Source organism: Rissa tridactyla, chromosome 2 (genome assembly GCF_028500815.1).
Source record: "Rissa tridactyla isolate bRisTri1 chromosome 2, bRisTri1.patW.cur.20221130, whole genome shotgun sequence".
In the NCBI taxonomy this organism is placed as follows: Eukaryota; Metazoa; Chordata; class Aves; order Charadriiformes; family Laridae; genus Rissa; species Rissa tridactyla.
Genome location: NC_071467.1, coordinates 343,180 through 370,842, shown reverse-complemented (window position 1 = coordinate 370,842; position 27,663 = coordinate 343,180). Strand labels below are relative to the sequence as shown.

The 27,663-nt window shown below is 55.6% G+C and overlaps 2 protein-coding genes across 8 annotated transcripts in view; both read left to right on the top strand.

Moving 5' to 3' along the window:
• Positions 1–23,568, top strand: part of NRBP2 (nuclear receptor binding protein 2) — a 29,474-nt gene extending 5,906 nt beyond the window's left edge. For 2 of the 5 annotated variants that reach the window (XM_054189715.1, XM_054189713.1), the window contains 17 exons: positions 8,853–8,975; positions 9,303–9,404; positions 9,542–9,631; positions 10,515–10,555; positions 10,636–10,730; positions 10,925–10,948; positions 11,283–11,366; positions 11,946–12,001; positions 12,671–12,766; positions 14,719–14,851; positions 15,006–15,108; positions 15,255–15,305; positions 15,654–15,789; positions 18,739–18,792; positions 19,244–19,307; positions 20,259–20,314; positions 22,217–23,568. In XM_054189715.1, coding sequence (XP_054045690.1) covers positions 8,853–8,975; positions 9,303–9,404; positions 9,542–9,631; positions 10,515–10,555; positions 10,636–10,730; positions 10,925–10,948; positions 11,283–11,366; positions 11,946–12,001; positions 12,671–12,766; positions 14,719–14,851; positions 15,006–15,108; positions 15,255–15,305; positions 15,654–15,789; positions 18,739–18,792; positions 19,244–19,307; positions 20,259–20,314; positions 22,217–22,285 — 1,377 coding nt within the window. In that variant the 3' untranslated portion in view covers positions 22,286–23,568. The other 3 variants (XR_008464647.1, XR_008464648.1, XM_054189714.1) reach the window with 3 other exon arrangements.
• Positions 23,569–25,982: 2,414 nt separating this feature from the next.
• Positions 25,983–27,663, top strand: part of PUF60 (poly(U) binding splicing factor 60) — a 31,955-nt gene continuing 30,274 nt past the window's right edge. For 2 of the 3 annotated variants that reach the window (XM_054189708.1, XM_054189706.1), the window contains exon 1: positions 25,983–26,122. In XM_054189708.1, the coding sequence (XP_054045683.1) occupies positions 26,096–26,122 (27 nt within the window). In that variant the 5' untranslated portion in view covers positions 25,983–26,095. The remainder of the gene's footprint in view (positions 26,123–27,663) is intronic. The other variant, XM_054189701.1, reaches the window with a different exon arrangement.

Genomic DNA, 27,663 nt, shown 5'->3' with positions numbered 1-27,663 from the left:
GCTGGAGCCCCTCTGCTGGGAGGACAGGCTGAGAGAGCTGGGGGGGTTCAGCCTGCAGAAGAGAAGGCTCCGGGGAGACCTTCCAGCCCCTGCCAGTCCCTCAAGGGGCTCCAGGAAAGCTGGGGAGGGACTCTGGAGCAGGGAGGGGAGCCACGGGACGAGGGGGAAGGGTTTTCCACTGGAAGAGGGGAGATTGGGATGAGATGTGAGGCAGACATTGTTTGCTGTGAGGGTGGTGAGCCCCTGGCCCAGGTTGCCCAGAGAAGCTGTGGCTGCCCCATCCCTGGAGGGGTTCAAGGCCAAGTTGGAGGGGGCTCGGAGCAGCCTTGGCTGGTGGGAGGTGTCCCTGCTCAGGGCAGGGGGGTTGGAAAATGAGAATCTTTAAGGTCCCTTCCCACCCAAACCATTCTATGAAATAACAACGCCTGTATTGCCTTCGGCATGCAGGATCTCTCCTGGCTCTTATCTGGGCAGTGGAAAAATACTCCTCTGTCCCTTTTTCTCAGCAGTGGAAGGAGAACAGGGATCACAGTGTTTGCTCTGGCAGCTGCTGGGCAAGAGGGAAGGGCAACCACGAGTATGGAGAGAAAGGAAAGATTCCAGCCCTCCCTCCCACGGGCGGAGGGGACAGGTCGACCAGTGGCTGCATCCCTGAGGAGGCCTGTGCCGGGTCCTGCTCCCTCTCCCTCTCTACAGGTATCAACAACCACCTCCCGGCCATTGCTGACAGGCAGGGGATGTCCTGGGGATGGATCGGGAGAGCTCATGGAAGAGGGCTGGGTGAAGCGGGTGCCCCAGGACAGGCGAGCTCTGCACATCCCACTGTGTTGCCTGCGAGTGTTTCCCTTCCCGGGTCTCCCCGGCCGGCAGCGCAGCTGGGCACCTGGGGGTTTTTCATAGAATTATAGAACCACAGAATGGTTTGGGTTGGAAGGGACCTTAAAGCCCACCCAGTGCCACCCCCTGCCCTGGGCAGGGACACCTCCCACCAGCCCAGGTTGCTCCGAGCCCCGTCCAACCTGGCCTTGAACCCCTCCAGGGATGGGGCAGCCACAGCTTCTCTGGGCAACCTGGGCCAGGGACTCACCACCCTCATAGCAAAGAATTTCTTCCCAATATCTCATCTCAGTCTCCCCTCTTTCAGTGGAAAACCGTTCCCCCTCATAATGAGTCCCTCCCCATCTCTCCTGTAGGTCCCCTTTAGGGACTGAAGGGCTGCCATAAGGTCTCCCCGGAGCCTTCTCTTCTCCAGGCTGAACCCCCCCAGCTCTCTCAGCCTGTCCTCACAGCAGAGGGGCTCCAGCCCTCTGATCGTCTCCGTGGCCTCCTCTGGCCCCACTCCAACAGGTCCGTGTCCTCCTGATGTTGGGGACTCCAAAGCTGGACGCAGTACTCCCAGTGCTGGTTGATGGCTGAATTGAAATTCCTGGTTGATGGCTGAATGCCACTTCTTTCTGCCCACAGCTCTTCTCATTCTCTCTGGGGCTCACTGCTCCTCCAGCACGGTCCAGATGAGTGCTGTTCCCCTCTACCATGGTGGCACTGGTGTTAATCATAGGATGTGTTGGGTTGGAAGGGACCGCTAAAGGCCATCTAGTCCAACCCCCCTGCAGTGAGCAGGGACATCTTCAACTAGATCAGGTCGCTCAGAGCCTCATCCAGCCTGGCCTTGAATGTCTCCAGGGATGGGGCCTCCACCCCCTCTCTGGGCAACCTGTTCCAGTGTCTCACCACCCTCAGTGTAAAGAACTCCTTCCTAATGTCTGATCTAAACCTGCCCTGCTCTAGTTTAAAACCATTGCCCCTTGTCCTATGGCTATGTGCCCTTGCAAACCGCCCCTCCCCAGCTTTCCTGTAGGCCCCCTTCAGGTACTGGAAGGGGCTCTAAGGTCTCCCCAGAGCCTCCTGTTCTCCAGGCTGAACAACCGCAGCAGAGCTCGCCCCGTTGCCCCCCAGCTCTGTAGAGCGTCACACCACTGTCCCTGCTCGGCCGGGTCTCTCCAGCTGGTAGTGTGTGAGCCCTGTGCCCACGCTGCTCTGAGTTAGTGCTGAGAACGTGTTTTTGTGAGAGGTAGGATCAAATGCTTCACTGGAATCAAAATATTTTCCGTCTCGTGTGTTCCCTTCACCTGCTAATTGTGTAACAGGATCGCACAGAGAGAACAGGTTTATCTGGCACCGCAGATGCCTCGTCCTGCTCCTGCAGGGCCACAGGACGTCGTAGGCTCGGCCGGTTGTTTTGCCGTGGGCTGCAGGTAGCAGGCTGGGTGGATGTCACCCAGATAGCACTTCTGTCACAGCCTTTGGCGTCCCTGCCGTGGTGTGAAACTGAGCCAGCAGCACAGCCAGGCTCGGGAGCAGATCGCTCCGTAATTGCTCAGGGCTGCTGCCACTGTCCCCGGCCTCCTCCCTGGGGACAAAGTGGCAGGTCTGGTGCTTGAAACGGGGCCCTGGAGGCAGAGGGCTGGGAGGGCTCAGCAGTGGGATGCATCGGCTCCACACCCAGAGACCACAGCGGGACCGTGGATTAGTCCCCTGGGTGCCCGGTGCCCGTGTGCTGCCGCTCCTGCAGGACCTGCTCCTGCGTCTGCCCCTCGGCACAGCGGTGATCAGTTGTCCCCGTCCCTCGGTGAGCTGAAGGAAGCAGCAGAGGCATCGGAGCCAGGCCTTGCCCCTCACCTCTCTTACCTTTGTTTGTGTGTTTGTTTGTTTTTTGTTGTTGGGTTTTTTTTTTTACATATTTTAAAAAATTATTTCCGTGTTGCAACAGTCACCCCTGCCCTGCATGGGGCCACGGCATGGGGTGGTGGAGGGGGAGTGCAGGGTCTGTCGGGGCCAGGGAACACGTAGTTTGGAGAAGGCAAGGGGGGGTCTGGCATGGGGCAGCGGGCTGGAGAGGGGGCCCTGCAGAGACACGGTCCTCTGTCCCTGCTGCTGGCACACATGCCCTGAGAGGATGGTTTCTGCTGCCCAAGGTGTGTCCCTGTGCCTCAGCGCCTCCTTCCTGACTGTGACCTGAACAGAAGTCCCTTGAGAAGCCCAGACACAGCCTTCGCTGTCGCCCAGGCTTATGAGATCCTGGAGCGGAGGGCCGGGTTGGGATTTACTCTGCGAAAGTGCCCTCCCAGGCACACTGTGTTCCCTGCTCAGCCTGGTGGCCCTGGCAAATCCTGCCAGTTCCCAGCGCCAAAAGGCACAACGTCACGGCGTCACGAGGAGTCAGGTAAATGCAGTGAGCATCACCATCTTCACATCCTGATAGCTCTCCTCTCGTTACCGGCAGCCAGGGCTTTCTGCTCCCTGACACAGGCTCACAGGGCTGTCCCCTTTGGCATCAACACATGTCTGCCGTCACCGTACGACCAGGTGGGTCCTGGTGCTTTTGCCAGCACAGCACAGCTGGTCTCAGTGAGCCTGGAGAGCCCGGTTCTCTGTAATCCAGGTAACCGCTCCTCCTTCGTGCTTGGCTCTCCTGTTGGGGGTCTTTTTGGCCGTTTGCCCTGTGTCCTCCAGATGGTGATGTTTCTTACCTCCTGGCCTTCTGTCCCCAGGGCCGCCTGTGGCACCCGGCGTGGTGGCTGCTGCACCAGGGACGACTCAGCAGCCCATGGGCAAATGGTGGGGCCATGGGGATTTGGGGGGCTGCTGCCAGCTGCGGTGGGTGGGGAAGGGCTCCGTCCTGCGGGGCTGAACCCCTGAGAGCATCTCTGGGCAGCAGCTCCGGAGCTGAACGCAGCTCAGCGCCGCTATGGACAGGGCACATGTACAGAGCGCTGGCAGCTGCTTTGCTGTCGTGCCCGTTCATGGGCCTTTGATTCACAAAACTTCATCTTTCCCCTGGTCTCTGGCTCAGCACCGGTCCAGGAAATCCCCAAAGAGGTTTGGTCCTCTTCCTTCCAGCCTTGGGATGCGCACAGGCTGTGTGTCAGCCTCCTGGTGTGCCCTCCAGCCTGGTCAGGTGTCTCCTGGTGGCCTCTTTAACTCTGCGTTTGTGTTACTACAGTCTTTTTCAGGATGGTTCTGCGACGGCAATGCCTGGGCTCAGGGTGTAAGAAGGAAACGTGCCATTTCCCTCCCCTTCCCTGCTGCTGCTTTGCCTCTCACCCCTGGCACTGACAGCCTGGTAGGGGCAATGGGACCCTGCAGTTATCGGGGGTGAAGGTGGCCGTCCCACCACCCTCCCCGCAGCCTGGCACCCTACCTCTGGCCATCCACCATGTCCCTTGGGCGATGGCACAGCCGAGGGCTGAGGCTTTGCCTGCTCGGCTGCCTTGGAGACAGCAGTAAACTTGTGCCAAACTTTGTGAATTATGAAGACAGGCTGAGAGAGTTGGGGGCTTCAGGAAAGTTAGGGAGGGACTCTGGATCGGGGAGTGGGGCGATAGGATGAGGGAGAATGGTTTTACACTGGAAGAGGGGAGATTGAGATGAGATCTGAGGAAGAAATTGTTTGCTGTGAGGGTGGTGAGCCCCTGGCCCAGGTTGCCCAGAGAAGCTGTGGCTGCCCCATCCCTGGAGGGGTTCAAGGCCAGGTTGGACGGGGCTCGGAGCAACCTGGGCTGGTGGGAGGTGTCCCTGCCTGTGCAGGGACTCGATAGGCTTTAAGGTCCCTTCCAGCCCAAACCATTGTATGCTTTGGGTGAAGTACCTGCAGGCAGTAACCGGCCTCCCTCGCGGAGGGGCTGCCCATTGGGTCGGAGCCTACTGGGTGCTTCTCTGAGGGGCAGGAGGGCAGAGCTGGGGCAGGAGAAACACATCTGTGCTGGGGGTTGAGGGTGTGAGATGGCTGTTTGGGCACGGGAGGGTGCCTGGGGCCGGTGGGACCTGGGCTCTGCTGGGGTTGGATGGCTTCCTTCGCCCAGAAGCTGCCTGCCCCAGTCCCACTCCTGCACCAAGGTCCTGGGAGTGGGGTCACTGGCAGAGGTGGCCTCTGGGACTGCTCTGTCCTCAGTGTCCCAGGGGTGGCCAGGGTGTGCTGGTCCAGATGGTATGGAGACGTGCTCCAGAGGGCACAGGAAAGCAGCGGGATGTCCCTGCCGAGGGACGGCACCAGCACATATTGTCCTGAGGACACGAGTGTGGGTTTTTGGGGACAGGCAGAGGACTGGCAGAGTGTCCTCTCCTCCGGGGGCCATGGCTGTGCTTTTTCCCCAGTCTCCTCGAGTGACCTGAGAAAGGTAGCAAGATACCTTGTCCTTATCTTCTTCTCCAGATTGGGTCTAAATGCCGTTGCGTTCCCAGTTTAACAGCAGCTCGCCTAAGGCCCCAGAACCATATCACTAAGCCCTTTTCTGTGGGCTGTTTCACTCTGCTGACGTGAAAAGCTCAAAAGGGAGCGATTTATTGTAAGATGCAATCCGATCTTTTGTAAACCTTGGCATACTCATCCCCAGTGATCTCTCCAGGCTGGCCTCAGCTCCTGCCAAGGGCTTTCTGGAAGAGCCTGAGCAGGGAGTTCGCCCAGTCCGGCTCTGGAGTTTTGCCTTTTTCATGTGGTGGCCGCACCATTTGCAGCACACGGAGGTGCCAGGAACCCCTGAAAGGCATGACGTGAGATAATCAAGGTGACCTGGGGCCAGTTCCTTTTGTCCCCAGTCACCTCTGGGATTATAATACAGCTTTTATTTATTTACGCAGTCTCAGAGCTCAGTGCGCGAGGCAGCTGTTCAGTATCAGTTTTATTGTCATTCAGCACAAGACTGAGCACGTTCGCGTCTGCACGGAACAGGGAACATTTCATCCCCTGTAGGCCTGCCTGATGCTCCTCACCGCATACCAGAGCCTCCCAGATACAAACAGATCCAGTGTCCGGAGCATTAAGGACCAGGATGCCACTTTGGGCTCCGAGAGCGGGTTGTTCAAAGGTGGGAGGCTGTGGTGAAGGGATGACACCAGACTCCTTGGGTCACAACAACCCCATGAACGCTACAGGCTGGGCACAGAGCGGCTGGAGAGCTGCCCGGTGGAAAAGGACCTGGGGGTATTGGTCAACAGCCGGCTGAATATGAGCCAGCAGTGTGCCCAGGTGGCCAAGAAGGCCAGTAGCATCCTGGCCCGTATCAGGAACAGTGTGGCCAGCAGGACTAGGGAAGTGATGGTCCCCCTGTACTCAGGACTGGTGAGGCCCCACCTTGAGTGCTGTGTCCAGTTTTGGGCCCTTCATGACAAGAAAGACATTGAGGTGCTGGAGCGTGTCCAGAGAAGGGCAACGGAGCTGGTGAGGGGTCTGGAGCAGGAGTCTTGTGAGGAGCGTCTGAGGGAGCTGGGGGTGTTCAGCCTGGAGAAAAGGGGGCCGAGGGGAGACCTTCTCGCTCTCTGCAGCTCCCTGAAAGGAGGGGGCAGCCAGGGGGTGTCGGGCTCTTCTCCCAAGGAACAGGCCATGGGACAAGAGGGAATGGCCTCCAGTTGTGCCAGGGGAGGCTTAGGATGGATATGAGGAAAAATTTTTACACTGAAAGCATTATCAAACATTAGAAGAGGCTGCCCAGGGCAGTGGTTGAGGCACCATCCCTGGAGGGATTTAAAAGACGGGTCGACGTAGTGCTTAGTGCTATAGTTTAGTGATGGTTTTGTCAGTGTTAGGTTGATGGTTGGACTCCATGATCTGAAAGATCCCTTCCAACCTGGGCCATGCTATGATTCTGCTGTGGGTCACTCTCAGACAGGCAGCTGGTCGCATTCAGCCTGGCTGTTCTCACACCGAGCACTGAGCGAGCGGGAGGTGGCATTGCCAGCCCAGGGTCGGGAGGGGACTGCCAGGCACCCGGTTCATCCCGGCATGGGCATGGGAGGCACGGGCTGCGGTGGCCTCAAACCAGGACACCCTGCAGATTAGGGCCTGCTGCAGGCTTGATCTCTGCATGCAGGAACGTCGTGGCCTCGTGACGAGGAGGTGGCACCTGAGGTTTTTGGCCCCAGCTGTGCCTTTGAGACAGGCACTGGTAACCTCTGTGCAGAGCTCTGTTGCTCCCACGTGTCCTTGTGGCAAACGAAAGGGTGTTCAGGTCCATCTTCTCCCTTTGACTCCTTGGTCTTGCCCTTGTGCCCACTCACTGGTTTCAGGACAGGATATTTCTCAAGACCACGAGCTGATTTTCCAGCAGCATTTTTGGGGAGAGCTGGAAGAGGAGCTTCACAGAGCTCTGTGTGACCAGCGGACCCTCCTGGTGCCCGGGCGCTTGCCCCTGACCGCCCTCCCTCCCGCCACAGCCTCCACCACAACCTGCCGGCTGCCGGAGCTCCCGACGAGGCTCTCTGCTCCCCGTGGCCAGGCGGACCCTCCTGTCCCAGCCCACCCTTCCTTTCCACCTGTAGCACCTCCAGGAGGACCATGGCTTGGGGTTCACGGCGGCTGGTGGGACGGTCCTGCTGTGGGGTACCTGGGTTAGGGCTGAGCCGTCTCCCTGGCAGTGGCTCCCATGGGATCTCCTGGGCTGGATGTTTGTGCTGGCAGCGCTGGGAGGCTGCTGGGACTCGCTGGGAAAGGCGTGGTCAGCGAGGCCGGCCGGCCGCGTCGCTGGCTGGCCGTGCTGGGCTTTGTGCGAAGCACGTGGAGCCTGTGAGCGTGGAGAACAAGTAACAGAGGTGCTTTGTGTGTCCGCAGCAGGAACTGGGCCACGAGCTGCCCATCTGTCCCCCGCTAATGAGCTGGGGGTGCTGCATGCCCGCGCCTGCGCCCACAGCTGCCCCGAGCCGCTGCCGGCCCGGCCGCGGGACGCCACATCCCAGCCCCGGGCGGCAGAACAATCCTCCTTTTCATCTGTCGGCCCAAGCTGCCGCACGGCGGACAGGAGCCTCTGCCTGAGCTGCCAAGGCAGGGGACAGCCCTATCACCATCCTGGTCCCGGTCCCGGGCGGCCTGCCGGGTGCCGGAGGAGGGCAGGGGAAGACTGGAGGCTGCAGCCCCGCTCCTGCGCGGCGATGCCATTGCGAGAGCAGTGGCTGCCCAGGGTGCCGCAGGCGCCGCTCCCAGGAGGCAGGACCTGGGCTGGGGGCGTCTCCGTGCTGCTGAGCCCCCATCAGAACCAGGCGCCTTTTGAGCAGATTTTTCCTGGGCTGGAGACGGGACCTGGCGGCCCTGGCTGGCCTGGGGACCGGTGACAGGGTCGGCAGAGAGCCAGCACGGGGACAGGGGTGTCACGGCTGGGTCCCTGCGGGAGGCGGCCTGCGGAGGTGATGTCTGCAGAGCTGCTCTCCGTGGGGCGCAGCTCTGTGACCTCTGGGATGGGAACTTGGGGGTTGGAACTAGATGATCTTTAAGGTCCCTTCAAACCCGAACCGTTCTATAATTCTATGATTCTATGAGTTGTCAGACAGACCCCAGAGCATGGGGGAGGTTGCCCCCAGTCTCCTCGGGATGTTGAAAGACATGATGTTATGGCTTTGGTTTGGCTGGACCTTCTGATTTGCCCTGTCCAACGTGAGTGTGACCATCAGCCGCGGGTGTGGGTTGCTGGGACGTGGGGGTCCCCATCCCTGTGCCGGACCGGGGCCGGACAGTGTTTGTCACCGCCAGCTTCTCACTGGGCTAGAAGAGCCAAGAGGGGCTGGCACGGGAACCGCTCGGAATCGCTGGGTCTCTCCTGTGCCATCACCTCCTGGAGAAACGGCACCGGTGCCGGCTGCTGCGATGCCCGTGCTCCCGAGCAGGCAGGTCCTGAGGGCAGGGCAGGACAGGCAGCGGCACGGGGGTTTGCCCCACTCGCTGTGTCCTGGCCAGGGTCTCCTGCAGGCTGGAGTCCTCCACAGGAGTGGGAGCAGAGACTGTCCACGCAGCACATTCATTCTCACAGGGCCCGGAGCCGTGGGCTGGGCTGTGGCCGGGCTGTCTCACGCCTTCCCGCATCTCACAGGTGAATCAGGGGAACATGCCGGGCATCCAGAGCACCTTCCTCGCCATGGACACCGAGGAGGGCGTGGAGGTGGTGTGGAACGAGCTGCTCTTCACTGACAAGAAGGCCTTTAAAGCACACGAGGTGAGCTGTCCCTCCCCGGCGGGACCGTGCCCACCTCCCCTGAGACCACCCATCCCACCTTCGTGCCAGCAGCGTCGGTCCCCGCTGCTTCTGGGCACACCTCGATCAGCAGTGCTAATCACAGCCTGCTCCTGTCTGCCTGGCATCGCGCTTTCCCCTGGCTTCTCTCTCAAAGACAGCTCCATGTGTCCTCTGTACCCCAAAACCAGCTTTCCCTGTGACCGGGGGGCACAACCTGCTCCCCAGCCCCAGGTCCCCTTGCCTCCCTTGAGGTGTCCTGCCACGTCCCAGGACCTGCCACCTCACATGTCCTCTCTCTGCCTGCAGGAGAAGATCAAGACCATGTTTGAGCAGCTGGTGCTCGTGGATCACCCCAACATCGTAAAGCTTCACAAATACTGGCTGGATGTGAAAGACTTGAAGGCGCGGGTAGGGAACGCGCGGAGAGACAAAGTGTCTGGGGGGTCCCGAGGCTGGGGGAGGGATGCCAGGGGACCCCAGCGCTGGTGGTGAGCTGCTGGCTGGTGCAGAGAGGCTGGGAAGGTGACGCCTCTCTTCCCTCCCAGGTCATCTTCATCACAGAGTATGTGTCCTCGGGGAGCCTGAAACAGTTCCTGAAGAAAACCAAGAAAAACCACAAGGCCATGAATGCCAGGGTAGGTTCCCTGGGGGCAGTGCCGGGTGTCCCAGGTGAAGTGGGTAGCTCTGTGCCCGCTGGCACAGCGTGGGTCTCTGCTCTCAGAAGGCACAGCAAGGATGTATGGTTGCTCCCTGAGCTACCCAGAGGCTCTCTGCTGTAGGGAGATGGCATCTTGGCGAGGGACGGAGCAGGAGCAGAACTTCCCCAGGACATCCCAGACATGGATCCTGCTGTCAGGATCTGACCTCGGGAGCGGGGAACCTGCTGGAAGCTGCTGCAGCGAGGTTCAGCTCCGCGATGCTGACTGCTCCGGGGGCTGCATCGTGCTTCAGGAGGCCCATGTCTCCACCACCCTCAATGAGGGATGGTGGCCTTGTGACTAGGCTACTACTTGAGTTGAAGGGATCAGTCTCACCTGCAAACCCCCTCAGTACAGGTGTGACTAATGGTTTTGCAGGCAGGTCTCAGCCGGCCGTGACTGAGTAGCTGTGTGACCATTCTGGGAGCCCTGTGCTTGACCCTGCACATGAAGCTTGAGCTCAGTATCACAACAGTGCAGTTAGGCACTCCTAGAATTGGCGTGTACAGAGAAAACCATGTGCATGGACCCCATGCCCATCGCTAGCCTTGCCCCCATTGCGATGTGCCTGTCCATGCTCCCACCGGGGGGTTGGGGCTCAGGAGAGCTCTGCCTGCCAGTGAGGATGAGTTCTCGGCTTCGATGATGTTCTGTGACCAGGGGTTGGGAAGGACACTGTTGTGGCTGGGACAACAGTCTCGGCAGGGGTAGCGGAGGGCTGATTTCCCCAGTCACTGGGCAATAGGTAGGAGTGACCCGATCCATCTGCTGGGTTCTGAGGAGCATCTCGTCTGACGGAGAGCTCTGGTCTCTGCTCTAGGCCTGGAAGCGCTGGTGCACTCAGATCCTGTCTGCGCTCAGGTAAGCTTCCCATTGCTTGTGCTGTCGGCTGTCCCACTTCTCGCTGGTAATGTGCTGAGGGCAGCTTTGTGCTTCCCCAGCTTCCTGCACTCCTGCGAGCCTCCCATCATCCACGGCAACCTCACCAGCGACACCATCTTCATCCAGCACAACGGGCTCATAAAGATTGGTTCAGGTAGGAAGCTGCCGGCCGAGGGATGGGGGGAGTCATGCAGGGTGGTGGGCCAAGGGAGTTGCGGCTGGGCAGAAGAAGCTGCAGGGTCCTCAGGGGATCCCCTGTGCAAGGCTTGGAGTCACCTCCTCTTTTGTTTGTGTCCTCTGCTCCATGACTTCTTACTCCTCTGCTTCTGGATCGGCGCTGACCTGCAGTCTGGCACAGGGTGTTCGCCAATGGTGAGTGTCCCTCTGCCACCTCTCCCAGCGCTTCAGTCCCGTCCCTGGGTCACCCTTCGTCCCCTGCGGGCCCTGGGCGCCTCTCACCAGTGAGGCACCGGGCACGGAGGAGGTCCTGGGCTCCGTGGGCGGGGGGACCTCTGTCCCTCCGGGAATTGCTGCTCCAGTAATGGGAGCAGAGGGGCTGAGAGAGCGAGTGCCCCTCAGGTGGTCTGCACGGGCTGGAGCACACAGGGAGACCCCGGCTGCCTCGGGGCACCCCTCTGTGCTCGCAGCCCTGGGGAAACAGCTTAGAAGCACCGTGATGCAGAACGTTTCTCGTTCCCCGACGCAGCCCTCCCGGACGACCTGCGGAGCCCCATCAGGATCGAGAGGGAAGAGCTACGCAACTTGCATTTCTTCCCCCCGGAGTACGGCCGTGAGTCTGCCGGGGGGAAACAGGGAGGGGGGGTCCTGTGTGAGACGTGGGCACAGCGTGTTCGCAGCAATACAGAATTACTCGGTGCATTCAAAAGTAGAGCTGTTGGCCATGAGTCACAGGAGATCTTGTGACGAGGAATGACTGTGTGATAACATTGTAGGTAAAATTTCGTGTTGATTAGTGCAGAGCTGTGCACGTGGGAAAAACAGCTGTGCCTATGTGGGAATGGGCTGTGCATTAGCAATTACTGGTTAGGAACGAGATCGCAGCACGGCCCCCGATAGCTCTGAAAAGATCAGCTTGTGGCTCAGGAACACTCAAAAGCACGTAAAATGTTACAACGATGAGGGAAAAAGGAGTAAAGAATCTTGGTGCCATGTGAAAAGTCATGATGTGATCCCCATCTTGAATATTTCGGCATGAATTTGAGGGGAATAAATGGGGAAGGTTTGTGAGGGCAGGGGTGTGCGGGCAGAGGCGTCTGTAGGGACGAGGCAGGGTGCAGGGGGCTGTTCCTGAGGTGAGCAGGTGGTGGCCTGTTCTCTGTCCTGATGTGGTTCTGGCTTGGTTTTGCAGAAAAGGCTGATGGGACTGCTGTGGACATCTTCTCCTTCGGGATGTGCGCACTGGAGGTAGGGAGCAGGATGGCTGCAGCGCCTGGGAACCTGCAGTGACCAGGGCAGGACTGTTCTTGCTGAGCCTCTGGGGATGGCGGTGGCCTGGGGAGCTTCTCGAGGAGTCTCCTTGCCCTTTTCCAAACCTCGCTGTCAGCTGGGGATCCCTTGCGGTGATGGAGACATCGCTGCTGGGTTCAGCAGAACATTTTCTGCTGCCATGACCCACCCTGCCCTGCATGCAGCAACAGGCTTAGCTCCCCTCTTCTGCTCCCCTCTTCTGTGGTCGGCCGGTGCCTCCTCCTCCTCCTCGGGCTGTGACAGCCCTGGGAAGGGAGGGAGTGGAGGGCAGGGACAGACTGCTCCAAGCACGACTTTCCTGGGCAGACTGGGGGGCTGTTGCTGCTGTTTGCGTTGTCCCCTGCTCTGCGTGGTGCCCGGGAAGCAGTGTCTGCACTGCCGGGAACCCGTGAGCGCTGCGGTAGGCAAGAAACGGGCCCCGAGGGCAGGGACGCGTGGCCAGGGAGCACTGGGGAGCCCGGGAGGCCTGGAGCCTGGCCAGGCGGTGTGTCCCAGTGAGGAGCTCCACAGCTGCCACCCTGCCAGGGGACGTCCCTTTGGGAAGCCCCCGAGGACAGACCCCGTGATTGGCCGCATGCAGACATGGCTGCGCTCCTGCTTCCCCAGATGGCAGTGCTGGAGATCCAGACCAACGGGGACACGCGGGTCTCAGAGGAGGCAATCATGCGGGCACGACATTCTCTGGATGATCCCAACATGCGGGTGAGTGCAGCTGGCCGAGCCTTGGCAACAGAGCCACCGGGCTGTAGCCTGACCCACAGCTGTGTCAGGAATCCCTCCCGGGGTGTAAATCTGCCCATGAGCGTCCTTCCCCTCGGCCGATACCTGGAACGTCAGAGCCAGCCTGGTATTCCTGTGTGCTCCAGGTTACACCAGTGCTAGGAAGGGGGAACGGAGACAACGACCTACTGGAAACTTAAGGGCAGCCAAATCTGGTGGGCTGAAGGACACAGAATCATAGAATTTCCCAGGTTGGAAGGGACCTTTCAGATCCTCAAGTCCAGCCATTGACCTAACACTGACAAAACCATCACTAAACCATATCACTAACCACTACATCTCCCTGTCTTTTAAGTACCTCCAGGGATGATGCTGGGCAGCTTCTTGCAATGTTTGATAACCCTTTTGGTGTAAAAATTTTTCCTAATATCGAATCTAAACCTCCCCTGGTGCAACTTGAGGCCATTTCCATGGGGATTCTGCCCTTCCGGGGCTGGTTGAGATGAGAGGCTGGTCCTCAGCCCTGTTTCCCAGTCCTACCAGCAGTAAAGCTGAGTGCAAATTCCCAGTAGGTGCATGTGCAGACACACGTGTACAGACGTACACACACACGCTCCACACAGACATGACCAGACACAAACAGTTGAGCACCGACATGGGAGTGCCATGTTCATGGGCACAGACAGCATGAACAGCCGGATCCTGCTTCCAAGTATCCATGCTCAGGGCAATCCCTTTCGTGGGTCACTCTGGCATCTCGCTCTGTCCCGTGGGTCTCTGTTATCAATCAGACCCATGCTCTGTCTGGTGTCTACAACCCCTCCCCAGCCTTTCTTCTTACCAGCTAATCCATCTTGACGTTCACCAGAGCACCACACACGCTCACGGGGAATAGAGAGCAAACTTACACTGTAAATACTTAGGAACAGAGTTTAAGAAGAAGGCAGGATAGACCGAGGTGGCCCGACGCAGGGCTCAGCAGACAAGTGCCCTGACCAGCGGAGTGCTTAGAGGCAGCTGGTCCCTTTTATCCCCCTCCATTTTCTTCCCTGACCCACCTCAACCCCTCCCTCCCTCTTCCTTTGGCCAATCTCCAAAACGTCCCGTAGTAAGTTTCTACACTCCCCAAATCCTCTTGTTTGATCTCAGAATTCCCCCAGGCGTCTCAAAGTAAATCCTACCCGCTTTGATGCAATAGTCCCCTTGTTTGCATGGTGTCCCGGAGAGAGTTCCTTCTGTTAAGCCTTCAGCATCAGGGGCAGGCGGCATCACTGCTCACCTTGGATGGTTTGGGGGCAGCTGATTCAGAGGCATTAGGCTGTGGGGGTGCCCACCCTGGCATCTTCCCTCTCATCATTTTTCGGTCTTTGTGTCTGTTCTGAATAGCCCCAGCCAGACACCCGTACAGAAACTGCACAGAGCAGTTAAAGAGGAAAGGACAGGCCCCGGCCTGGAGCGCGCGGAAGAAGCAGGGATCTTGCTTTTCTGCCATCAATGAGCAGAAACGGGCAGATGCGTCCCTCCCACCCTGCCACTGTCAGGAGTCCCTCCCGCTGGCTCAGTCTGCCCCTTCTCCAGTCTCCCACCATCTTTCCGGGTGGGCTGCTGCTCCCAGAGCTGATCCTGGCTGGCTGCTGGGATGGTGCCCTGCCTGTTCTGGGCTCGCATTGCCACCTCCTCCCCGGATGAGAGCAGGCAGGGAGCAGAGGTGCTGTGGCCAGGCGGTTGGTGGGTCCCCAGTAGCGTGCTGCCCACTGCGAGCTTGGGTGCTCTGTGCACTGCCTGCCCTGCCCTGGGGCAGTCTGCTGGCAGAAACAGCCGCTCAGATCTGCTTCCTCGGAAGTGTGAGAGGGAGCCAGGGCTGGCAGCGCTGGGAATGAAACAGGGCAATGTCCTGCTTTGCCTCCAGTTTATGCTTTTTCATTGACCCTCAGGAATTCATTCTGTCATGCTTGACCCTCAACCCGGACAAGCGACCAACAGCCAATAACCTGCTCTTCCACCGCGTGCTCTTTGAGGTCCATTCGCTCAAGTTGCTGGCAGCGCACTGCTTTATCAACAACCAGTGTGAGTAGCCGTGAGAGCGCCCTGCCCTGTTTGAGCTTGTATTGCTGCCCCAGCAGAGCTGGGCACATGGAGAAGCCTGGGGAGAAAGGTGGTGACTCGCAGACCTTCCCTGGGGTCTGTCCCAGCTGACAGCCCCTTTCTGCCTTTGCCCTAGATCTGATGCCAGAGAACGTGGTGGAGGAGAAGATAAAGGAACTGGACCTGAACATGGTGATGGCAGAGATCCGGAGAGAGGGTCGGCCTGGAGTACAGTGGAGGTGAGGATTAGTGGGGGAGATTTCATAGCCGTGAGCTCAGGGCTTGCATCCAGGCTGGTGGTCCTGGTGCCACGGCATAGTAGTCCTTCGCAGTGCTTTTCTACCCTCCCTCTCCCTGTAATCTTCCTGTCCTGTTTCTCTCCCAGGTACTCAGAGGTCTCCTTCCTCGAACTTGACAAATTCTTAGAAGACGTCAGGTGGGTTGAAGGTGGTGCTGGCTGACCTGCAATGTGTCCACCCAGCTCTGGTCCCCCGTGTCTCTCTGCCCTCAGCTCCCTGTGCAGCATGGAGCCTGGGTTGGCTGCAGCACATACAGGATGTCCCCTTTGCACAGCAGCCCTCGCTCCTGTGCGATCCCCTCGGCGGTACCACCCGGGGCGAGCAGACCGGGGCTGTGGTGCCAGGGCAAGGGTCGCTCTGTGACCTGCCACCTCCTCACTGCCAGCAGGTCCCTGCTCTGGGACACGGTCCTCCTCAGCTGAGCTTTGCTGGGGCTGTAAGAGGACAGGCCTCAGCTGTTTGTCCTCCCTCTGTGTCTGTACCAGGAATGGGATTTATCCTCTGATGAACTTCGCTGTTTCCAGACCCCACGCCCTCCCACGTGCACTCTCCCAGCCCCAGGAGGACCCTCAGAAAGCCAAGACTCCCACCCCGGAGCCCTTTGATGTGGAGACCAGGAAGGTAAGGTCAGATCCAGGTGGGGACGGATTCCCTGCTGGGAGCACGTGGATGGTCCCCATTCCTGACACCCTGCTGCAGGGACACCTCTCCCTGTAGCCATGCACTGAGCTCCAGCCCACGTGAGAGCTCTTCTCCTTGTTGCATTGGCTGCCCCAGGACTTCAGTGGTCCCTTTGGACGGAGATAGTGAAGTCCATTTCACCTGAGACCTGGAGCAGCCCCGTTGCCTCCGATTCTCTGCCTCTGCCTTCCCTCCTCCCACATCTGCAGGCAGCTCTGTGGCACAGCCTGTTCTGTGCCTTTTTGATGGGGTGTAGGTTTGGAATCCCACCATCGTTTGGTTCTGACACTGCAGTGTCACACTGAGGTGGCGGCTGAGCTCAGGCCCTGCTCTGGCTGGCACTGCACAGGTGAGACCGCATGATGTGACACTGAAGTCACAGGCAGGAAGGTCATTGCAGGTGGCTTTATGGAGCCCCAAGGGCAGTGGAAGGGGTGCTGGACAGGGAGTGCTGGAGTCCTGTATCCAGTTCTGGGCCCCCTGGTTCAAGAACGACAGGGAACGGCTGGAGAGGGTCCAGCGGAGGCTACAAAGATGATGACGGGACTGGAGCATCTCTCTGATGAGGAAAGGCTGAGAGCCCTGGATGCTTCCCAGGGGCCGGAGTCGGCACTTGTCCTTTGCTGATACGCATGTGGGGAGACAAGTTGTTGGCCACCATTGTCAGGACATAGCTCAGGCACGGCCCTTCTTACAGCAGCTCCTGTCTCCTGAACGGCCGGCCACCGCTGGGAGCAGTCAGAGAACTCATCGAGCTGTCTGCACCTCTCTTAAAAACCCATTTTGTACCAAGTATTTCCCTGTGCGGCTCTTTCCCTGTAATGACACGTCTAGTCATTAATCACTAATCACCTATGGCACCGTCTTTGCGTTACTGTGGAAGATATGAATGCAGTTTCATACTTGCATTGAATTAATGTTAAAAATACTATGTAGGGCTAAGCCTAATTCTTATTCCTGCGAGATCCTGTGAAATGCTTCCCTTCAAAAAGCACATCTGCAGTGGTTTCTTCGTATCTGCCAGAGAATCAGCTTTCAGTGCACTTAACTTATGCTTTATTCATACTGCTCAGTGCTTATTTTTAGTAAGAGTGCTGTGGTGATCAATCGGATACATTAGAGAAATGTAAATGTAAACCTACACAGTTAGGTCTTTTCCCCTCTCTGCATTTGTTATATCATAGAATCATAGAATCTTCATGGTTGGAAAGGACCTTTGAGGTCATCGAGTCCAACTAATAGAATCTTCATGGTTGGAAAGGACCTTTGAGGTCATCGAGTCCAACTACACACACACACAAAAAAAACCAACCAAAAAAACCACAACCTAGATGTCTGCCACTAGAGCTTGCCCTGAAGTGCCAAATCTAGACGTTTCTTAAATACCTTTTTCACCCAGTGCCCCAAAGTACGTTCTGCAAGTGCATTGTCTGTCTGACCAAGGTGTTCAACCAAGTAGTTTTTACCCAATTTGCCAAAGGACTGGTGATCTCAGAGACACTGAGTTTCTACAGATTTTGTGAAAACTTGCAGCTGGACAAATCTGCAGGTCCCAGATCGGTGTAGCTACAATGCACTGTTTGTCTGTTCTGGGAGGCACCAGAATATGGATGCTGGATGGATCCAAGGAAAATTTTTTCATGGTGAGGATGGTTAAACAGTGGACCAGGGGCTAAGAGAGGTTATGGGCTCTTCTTGGAGGTTCTCAAAACCCAATTGGGCAAAGCTTTTAACAGCCTGGTCTGAATTCACTGTTTGTCTTGTTTTGAGCAGGGGCTCGGACTAGAGACCTCCTGATGTTCCTTCCCACTTAAATGATTCTTTGATCATGGGCATTAGGCAGAGAGAGGTGGGGAGCAGGTGGCAATGATGCACTCAAATGTCATCAGTCCCATCTTTGATGATGTCTGCAAGATGCTGTGCAGTTCCATGTCATTCAGCACGATAAAGGAGCACACGGCCAGATGGTGCGTGAGGCAAGAGCACCCATCTTGGGCGCACAGTCACGCTGCTCAGCTCTTCTTGGAGACATGGATGGCCTGGAGATGACAAAGGTCAGAGGACAGCAAGTTTCCTGATAGAGAGCGCTAAACACCCAGGGCTGTTTGTCCTAGGGAGGAGCTGTGGTAGAGAGGTGCTGGGTCAGAGGGAGGAACAAGCATGGAACTCACCTCTGAGCATAAGGAATATAAATGAAACCCAGTTAAACTCCGCATGGAACAGGGGTGGTGATTCCTCGCTGGCTTTCCTGTCTTTTGGACTGACCGCTTGCACGCTCTCTGGCTGTCCTTTGCCGAGACAAGACCACTTCTGGTGTGAACCATTCTCATGGGAACTTGAAGCTGACCCAGTTCCTTCATAGGAACTTGATAATAAAATGCCATATTTATCTAATGCGTTTGAATGTTCCACAATGCAATGCGGGGTTTCCAAAAGAAAATCCATGTGCCATTTTAATAATATTCAAGATTTCAGTTTTGCTCTTCCATCTGATTTAAGGACTGGTCATCCCGTAAGGACATGAACAAGTGCAGTATTGAAACATAACCGAGAGTTTGGGCAGGGCTTTAGGGGGAAGCTTACCCATGGCAAATGGAGCAGAGAATTCATTCTGGTTGTAAAGTTTCCCAGAACTTCACCTTGCGCAGGGCTCCCTTACCCACCTCTCAATGAGCTGAGAATAGTCACGGTGCATTGGGCTAGATTAACCCTCAGCCGCTCCACCCGGACAATTCCTAGAAATGCGGGAAGAAGGAAAAGGTCAGACCAGCAGTTGGAATTCAGGGACTATAGGAATTTGAGAGTCTTGCTCGGAGAGCAGAAGTAAAGCAGACCTGAGGGAGCCAGAGGGACTGTGTCCAAGCTGACGTTGATTTTGGCCTCTTCTAGGTGGTGCAAATGCAATGTAACATGGAGCTGAATGAAGACAAGACCCAGTGGCACGTAAGTATTCAGCTCGTATTCTGCATGAGGCACTGGGGCAAGACTCTGTACCCGACCCTGGCGTCTGGCTGGGACTCGGTTTGGTCTCAGCTAGTTTGCTGCAGCACCCAAAGGACTTACTCTTGTCCCTTTATAATAAAAGAAGACTGAAGAAGAACAAAACCACCAGCCCCTTCTGGCTGCAGGACAGGAAGACCTTGACATCTTTGTCTGGACATCTTTTAACTCGTACTTCTCTCTAGTTTAACAGTTGCAGGTTGGCTGTAACTGTTGAGAAAACATTCCTCTAAGACAGGCAAACTACCCTGCCAGAGACATCCAGCATCTCGGCAGCTACCGACATCCTCCCTGCTCACCACTGCCAGCAGTTTCTAGTGCTGATGGAAGAGTCAGCACCTTCTCTCTTACGGAGAAAGTGGTGTTTGTAAAGAGCACTCTCTTCTCTCTGCAGCTTACTCTTCTGCTGATCCTGGAGGACAAATTGCATCGACAGCTGAGCTACGACTTGCTGCCCAGTAGGTTTACTTGCAAGTAGATTTTCATGCGTGAATGCAGAAGTATTGCCTGGTGGCCCTGGTCAGGTTTATGCTCAGATTGTCTTAGACACACACAGATTGTGTTTACAGACAGATTTTCTTTCCTCCTTGTACGGGGAGAGCAGGCTAAACCCAAATGTCTGTGTGGTACCAGTTCTTGTCCATTCAGACCCTGAGCTTTTAGCCTCTGGCATGCAGCAGTAACCTGTGCGCTGAAGTGAACTTTGGGAGTTCAGTGAGTGGCCAGCATTTCACCCTGGGACATGTGGCCTGCAGTTCTTGGGGCAACACTAGTGAATTCTTCCCTCATTCCCGACACTGGCACAGTCTCCGTAATATCTTTCAAAGGAGAAGGTGGAGTCTCCTCCGAGGGAGCCCCATGGCTCCAGGGAAAGGTGCTTCTCCTCAAAGTAGGTCCATCACCGCAGGCTCCTTCCTAAAACATGCAGGAGCCTTCTGGAGGCCATGCAGCTGGAGTCCTTTGACTGCCTTACACCCAGAACTAAAGCATAAAGCTTGGAAATTAATGCTTGGGAGTTTCTGCTTCACCAGCTCCCTGCGCTCTGCTGCCTACAGGTAGTGGCCCACCTGCTTTTCATGCTGAGCCAAAACAAGCAAAAAACCTCTCAGAGCGACACATTGCCCAGACTATTGTGCTTTGTGCGATTTGGGACTGGAGCTCGTTCCTGCTCAGAACCTTCTTCAGCTCCCACTCACTGCCCACCTCTGCTCTGTCTGCCCCAGAATTACTTAGCAATTACTTAGTGTTTACGTAGCAATTACTTAGCCCACCAAAAGTATACAGCACGTGCCCCTAGAGCATCACGAAGCATAATGCAGGTGTGCTGCGGGTAGGGATAGGGACACCGGGGGAGGAGGAACTGAGAGATGTATGAACTCTTGTGTTCTCCCCATTCCTTGTCCCTGCAGCCGATAACTCCAAGGACTTGGCCACAGAGCTGGTGCATTACGGATTCATCCACGAGGTAAGCCTCCTGCCGCCTCCTCAGCTCAGCCATGCACACACCGTGCTACCAAGCGCAGTCCCCAACTCCCCGTGGTGCCTCAGAGGAGCAAGAGCTCCTCTGTTCCCCATCCAGCAGCTCACAGGGGCCAGCCTGCAGCCCTGTGCTGTGCTCACTCCCCCTGTGTGAGTGACAACGCATCCTTTTTTTGGTGTTTGTTTGGGTCTTTTTATTCCATACTTCGCTCATGCTGAACTCCAAGGTTGCTGCTTTGAGGGGACGGTTGTTGTGTCCTCCATCGTGTTGTGATGGCAGGGTTAATGATATCAACCTCGCCGTGTCTGAATGGGAGGACCAGAGGAGTGCCGAGGGAAGGAGGTTGAGGCCACCTCCCATCTCCCAGAGGAACTGCCCCGCGCTGATGTTGCCTGGGCAGCTGCCCGTAACTCCCTTTGCAGATTTCTGCCTGGAGAGGTGGCTGACCCCAGCGTCCAGCTTCCAGGCTCTCCTGTAGGTGTTTGCACAGTCCCAAGAAAGAATTCCAAGCAGCCCAGTCGTTCAGACCACTCAGCAGCATAGCCTCAAGGAAAGGGAACGTGGGGGAATTAAAATATATATTTATTTTTATTTTGTACAAGTTAGGAATTCTGGGGCTGTAGGCAGAGTTTTGGAGAATTCCTCATTCTGGATGCTGACATTAGCCAAGGAAGGGGTCAGCCTCACTGAGGGAAAAATTTATGTGAGTACACCTGCAAAAAAAGTACACCTAGACTTTTTTCCTTTCTTCGTCTGAGCATGGTGACTGTGCAGCTTGGCACTGACACTCTGGGGTGCTTTCTCCTGTGCGTTGGAAAATACGTGGCATTTGCAGCAACCTAGTGCTGTAGAGTATACCTCACATGGGTCCGTGTTCCACGGGCTGTAAATTACCTTTCTCTTTCTTTCTCCTAGGAGATAACCTCCTTTTTATGCGTCTTCCCCTCTTTAACATCTTTTCTGCTCCACAGGTGCCAGCTGCCTTTTCTCAGGGATGGCGTAACTGATTTATTGTGTTAAACTCTGAGAAAATGTCCTGAGCCTGTGTTGAGCTTGGAAGTGTGCTGCTTGTTTCTGACCTGAAGGACTTGTGTATCCAAATGCTCGTCTCCGTTTCCAACTATAGTGGTTGGCCTAAAAAAAGACGCCACCTATGCCACACAAATCTTACCTTCAAAAATCCCAAGTTTTTTCTTAAAAGTAGTAATTTAGCAGCAGTAGTGACAAAGGTGTGCCTCTAAGGAAGAAACAACAAAACAACTGATTCTGCATTTTTCATTTGAGTGAGAATTTTGAGTTTGTTTCTGGCAATTCCAAAACTCCTCCATGGTACAAGGTGGGGGTGTTTTGCATCCTTTACATATCGTTGTGTATTTCAGTAATTTCTTTCTTAAGGAATAAATATTGTAATTATGTTAGAAACCACCTACTCCTGAACGTGTGAGAAAAGAGATTTCTGTACAAAACAGTTGCCAGACCAACAAGAAGTGACATTCATTTTTATTTTTGCTTGCAGTGAGGATATTATAAAACAGATGGCCATAGAAAATAATTAACTGACCACTGGACCTAAAGTTAAGTTGAAATTAAACTAAGCAAAAGAAGCTGGACCTGTTAGTTCCTTCAGATTGGAAGCTCCAAGGAACCGTGTGCTCTTCTGCTTTTATATTGCACCTGACACAAAAAGGCTCCATTCTTGATTGGTCATTTGGCATTATTCAGTAAATATGATAGTTATTAGTAGATGTTCTTGCAAGTTGTTCTCTTCCTGTATCAGAATTTAGGTGTGAAGTTGGTGGCTTGGGATGGAATCGTGTAAGGAAGGAGATGTCCAAGGCAGCCAAGCCAAATCGATCTGTTGATGTGTTTTTTCTTATTTTATTTTAGGATGACTGTGAGAAGCTGGCTAACTTCCTGGAAAATGCCTTCCACAAATACCGGTCTCCTCCCTTGTGAGTCACCTCACTGCGGTCTGGGACAGAGCGGTCCCCTGTGCCGCTGGGGACGGGAAGTGCACCAGACCAGAAGAAACCGCGGGGCTCCTGACCGAACTTCCTCCATCAGGACTGAGCGGGCACTCGCTCCTGACTGAGCCTTTGCAGCCCATGGGAGGCGTGTGCCTGAGCTGGGGTGTGGAAGGGCAACGGCAAGTGGAGGAGTAATCAGCAGACACAAGAAATTACATGTGCATCTTGAGAAGCCGGGACCAAGCAGGAGCACACGTTCCGGTCCCCACTCCTGAAGCAGCCACCCAAAGGGAGCTGTGAGGCGCGGGGGAGCAACCCCTGCAGCCCCTTCCCGATGGTGCTTGTGAAGATGCAAAGCCGCTGCAAGAATCCCCCAAACTGATAAATTTACCTCTGGGAATAATAAGCTTTTTTCACTGCAGGTCCCAAAGCTATTTTTTTCCTCTTTGCCCAGAGTTGGTAATACCTGCAGAAGAGAGGAAAGGAGTGGGCTTGGAAAGCTCTGGCACAGTTTCCGATCTGCCACATTCCGTTCTTTATACCCAGTTTCTCCTGTTTCGTTAAGGTTTCCCCAGCACAGATGAAACACTGTGATGCCTTGTAATTAGAATCGCACATCTTGGTGTAAGCTGAAGAGAGGACTTCGTGAGCGGGACTTGATATGGCATGAGAGGAAATTCCAGAAATCCAAACCCACCAGCTGGATCCAAACATGTGGATCAGCCAAAACCTCACTGGTGCTCAACAGAACCCTCGTCATTCCCCACTTTGTCTTACAGCCTTCCAAAATCTCATGCCATCTTAAGGGGAAAACCCCTGATGCCTCTTCCTTCCCTGTTTCTCCTTTAGTGTTTGGAACTTCAGTCATTAGCCTGGAGAAAGGGGCAATCATCTTAGCTGCTGCGCACGTCAGGTTCAGTGGGTGAAAAGTGCAAATAGGAGTTATTTGTGTCACAAAAGCCTTGCCGTGCTGCTCCGTGCTGTTCACATTGTGCTGTGTGGAACCAGCTGTACCGTGCTGCGCTGTGCCGGTGCTCTGCGCTCTGCCGGGTCCTCCTGCCTGTGGCTCTCCCTGCCTTACGCTGCCCGCGCTTTGCCGTGTCGCACCAACTGTATCGCGCCGGGCTTGGTTTGCCGTGCTAGGATGCTATGCTGAGCTGCCGACTTGCGATGTATTTCCCAGTTGTGCTCTGCTGTGCCAACTTTACAAACTGACAAATCAATAAAGCCACTGAAAGCAGTTCGTCTCATCAGAGCACGCCGCTCAGCAAACCACTCAGTAATTTCTTAGTCACTCTTAAACTACGAAGATGTGAAATAGCTTCCCTGAGTTCAACAGACTTATCCACAAAGTCAGGCAAATTGGGTAGAGAGGGAATTCAGTGGAGCACAAGTCTGGTGAGGAGCGGCTGAGGGAGCTGGGGGTGTTCAGCCTGGGGAAAAGGGGGCCGAGGGGAGACCTTCTCGCTCTCTGCAGCTCCCTGAAAGGAGGGGGCAGCCAGGGGGGGGTCGGGCTCTTCTCCCAAGGAACAGGCCACGGGACAAGAGGGAACGGCCTCCAGTTGCGCCAGGGCAGGTTTTTGGATGGATATTGGGGAAAATTTTTACATGGAAAGGGTTATCAAGCATTGGAAGAGGCTGCCCAGGGCAGTGGGAGAGTCGCCATCCCTGGAGGGATTGAAAAGCCGGGCAGACGTGGTGCTGAGGGACATAGGGTAGTGGTGGGTTTGTCAGTGTTAGGTTGATGGTTGGACTCAATCTGAAAGGCCCCTTGCAACCTAGACAATTCTATGAAACATCCGACAGCTGCTTCATTCAGAAATCACGCTTTCTCCTCAACAAGTTTGTACTTGCCTCTGCAAACTGAGAAATTCCTTCATATACCAACTGCTTCATTTCCCTGATGAGTTAGTTAGCTCTTTAACATGTTCCACCTGCCTAAATTCATGGCTTGATTTAACATTGCCACAGCTCAGTTTGTCTAACGGATTTCCCTGCCACTGGGTGTGCTGCATTCGGCAATGACAAGATCATTAACCAGCTTCTGCAGGGTGTTTCCAGGACAGGACAGGCTGCTCTCATGGAATCCCAGAACAGCTGAGGTTGGATGGTACCACTTGAGATCTCAAGAGGTGCCTTCCAGCCTCTGTGACCATCTAGTCTGACCCCCTGCTCAAGTAGCATCAGCTAAAGCGGGTTGCCCAGGACTGTGTCCAGTCAGGTTTCAGTATCTCCACAGATGGGGTCTCTCTGGGCACAACCTGTTCCCATGTTCAACTGCTCTTGCAGAAAAAAAGTGCTTTCCTACATTCAAATGGAATTTCTCAGTTTTCAGTTTATGCCCATTGCCTCTTGTCACTGGGCACCACTGATGAGAGCCTGGCTCCACCTTCTTTACCCCCTCACCAGACATTTCCACCCACTGATGAGATCCTCCCAAACCTTCTCTCCTCCCAGCTGAACAGCCCCAGCTCTCTCAGCCTTGCCTTTGACAGAGCAGCTGTGGCTGCCCCATCCCTGGAGGGGTTCAAGGCCAGGTTGGATGGGGCTTTGAGCAACGTGGTCTGGTGGGAGGTGTCCCTGCCCAGGGCAGAGGGGTGGACTAGATGGTCTTTAAGGTCCCTTCCCACCCAAACCATTTGGTGACTCTATCACAGATGCTCCAGTGCCTTCAGCATCTTGGTGGCTCTTCACTGGACTCGCTCCAGTCTGCCCGTGTCTGTCGCGTCCTGGGAAGCCCAGCACTGGGTCCAGTGCTCCAGGTGTGGCCTCACCAGTGGTGAGCAGAGGAAGGGTCAGTCCCTCCAGCAGCTGGACAGGTCTTCCCTTGTACAGCCCAGGATGCCGTTGACCTTCCTTGCCGCGTTGCTGGCTCATGGTCAGCTCGGTGTCCGCAGGACACTCATCCTTCATCACAAAACCAGCACCAGCACAAGGATGGAAATGCTGCCCTCACACTTGACAGTCTGACACAACTCCTTGGAGTCCTGTCCTGCAGGAAAGCATCCTCAAACACTGATGGTCAAGTCCAATCTGCTAATAAGGATTGCAATTCCTGCCCGTATATTAGCTGTGGTATGCACACCTTTTAGTAGAGTATCATGTCTTAAAGATTGCGTAACGTAGGAACGCACTGCGTCTGAATGTTTTCCAGTGGTAAACTGATGTGACTTAAATTTAGGCTAGAAATAAGGCAGACATACAGTTTGATGTTCCAATACAGATATTGTACCTTTACCTTATCTTGTTCACTCCTAGATGAAAAGCACTTTTGCAATGCAAGACTTTCTCATCACAATGGTAATTAGATCTTAAGTCATCTTTCAACTGCTTTTTGTTAAGCTTTATTGGCCTGAACTTTATAAACTTTTTTTGGTGAGGCAGGCTTTCAGAATCTGTAAACTTCTCGTAGTTTTCCCTTAGTTTTTCCCTGAGTCCCCCACCTCCTCTGCAGCGGGGCCCGGAGACCGCGGGGCCCCGGTGCCAGCGGAGCTCAGAGTTCCCGTCCCTCAGAGCCGGGCCGCTGCCTAGGTAAGGGCGGGTCCTGCTGGGCCTTGTTCCGGAACCGCACTCCGCCCCGTGCCAGGCCCCGGACAGGCCGGGCCCGCCCAGTCGAGCTGGGACCCTCATGGAGCGGCCGCCATCACACCGCCCGCGCCGCCCGCTCACATGACTCTCCCCACTTCTCGCGAGACATTTCCCCTTTCCCGCAGCAGGACTCTCGCGAGAGCTCTGCGGCGCGCGCGGAAGGGGGAACTCTTGCGAGAATCCCGCGCGGACAGCCGACGGGGTGGACAAGATGGCGGCGACAACGACCATCTCCCTGGTGAGCGGCGCGGCCGCCGCCCTCCCACGGGCGAGCTGGGGTGGCGGGCTCGGGCCGGCCCCGCTCTGCGCAGTGCCGGCCGGCCCGCAGGCGGGGGGCGGCTCGCCTCGGCCGCGGGGCGTCGTGCGCGGCGGGCCCCGCTGGGCCGGGCCGCCGGTCGGGGCCTGCGCGGTGGGGGCCGGGGCGGCTGCCGCGGCGCGGCTGCGGGCCCTCCGCCGGCTGCGGTCGGCCTTTCCGCCTGTGCCGGCCCCTTCCCGGGCCGGCCGGTGAGGGGGGAGGCGGCTGTCCTCCCCCGGCCGCCCTCGGGGAGGGCCCCGCTGGTGCAGCGGATGGGGCTTCCCGTCGCGCTGAGCCGCCGTCGCTGTGCGCTCCCCCGGTGCCCGGCCGGTGCTCTGTGCCCGCTCTGGGTTTAGCAAAAGGGTTTCACTGCGCTGCGGTACCCGCGCGATACTTCGTTTGGGCTTCCTTGGTTTCAGAAATTCACCTGTTTGAAAGATCTGGCTAGGTGCTAGGGTTTTTTTAAAAAGGTGTTTAGCAGAGACCTTTCTCCCAGGGCCTTCTAGCCTGAGGTTAGAAAGTGAGCTGCTGATCACCTTTACTGACAAACGGGTTTGGTGCCCAGCGAGCGGTGGTTATTTTTATATTTCCTGTTGCTTCCTTTATTTTAAGAAAGGACCCCAACTGTATTGATTTTTATAAGAGTTCTTTGTGTTTTCGGGAACATTCTTTAGAGCTTTCCTGAGTGGACTGCTAATGTTGTAAGAAAGCAAAGGAACACTCTCATTTCAGAGGCTTGTTTTCTTTGTGACTTACCCTTAAATAGAAGAAATTGAAGTCCTTCACAAGGGCACTGTTCAGCTTTCCTTGGACTCCTCGTTTTTATTTTTGGCTAACTGTGGAATTGTGTAAAATGGAAATACAAAACCCGTTAGGTGTCAAGCTTCCGGGGAAGGTAGCTTGTAGTGTAATTGTGGATGCTGGGGAACTACAAAGGGGGTGGCCAGGCTCATGTGCTCCTTCCAAACATCATCAGATGCTCATGGAGTACTGGGCTGGATAGACCATTGGTGTGACACAGCAGGATATTTCTTAATGTTTTTCTATTTTCTGCTTTTCTTCTCCTTCCTCCCCCATATTGTTTCCATGGAAAATACTGGCTTTCTTTCATGACTAGATTTAATTCTAAAGCTGCTCTGTTTTTCTTTAAGGGTCTACCTTCAAACCTTGAAGGAGTTGTAGTTCACAGTATTCCTTTTTTGAGTTCCCAAATACTGGTGCTCATAATCAGGAACAAATACGAATGACTCACTTTGTTTCCCCATCTCATCTTTGCGTTATTAGGACTTTGTTAGGTTAGGAGGTTTGCCAGGTTAACTCTGGGAGTGAGTGGTAAAGTCATGAACGTGTGAGGTTGAATATAATTCCAAAGATGATCGAAAGCAAAGGAATGTTATATTGCTTAGGGTGTGTGAGGACCTAGGATTTTGTTTTTCCTCAAAGCTAAGGTAGTGACCGTCCTTTGTTTCACAGAACACTGCTTC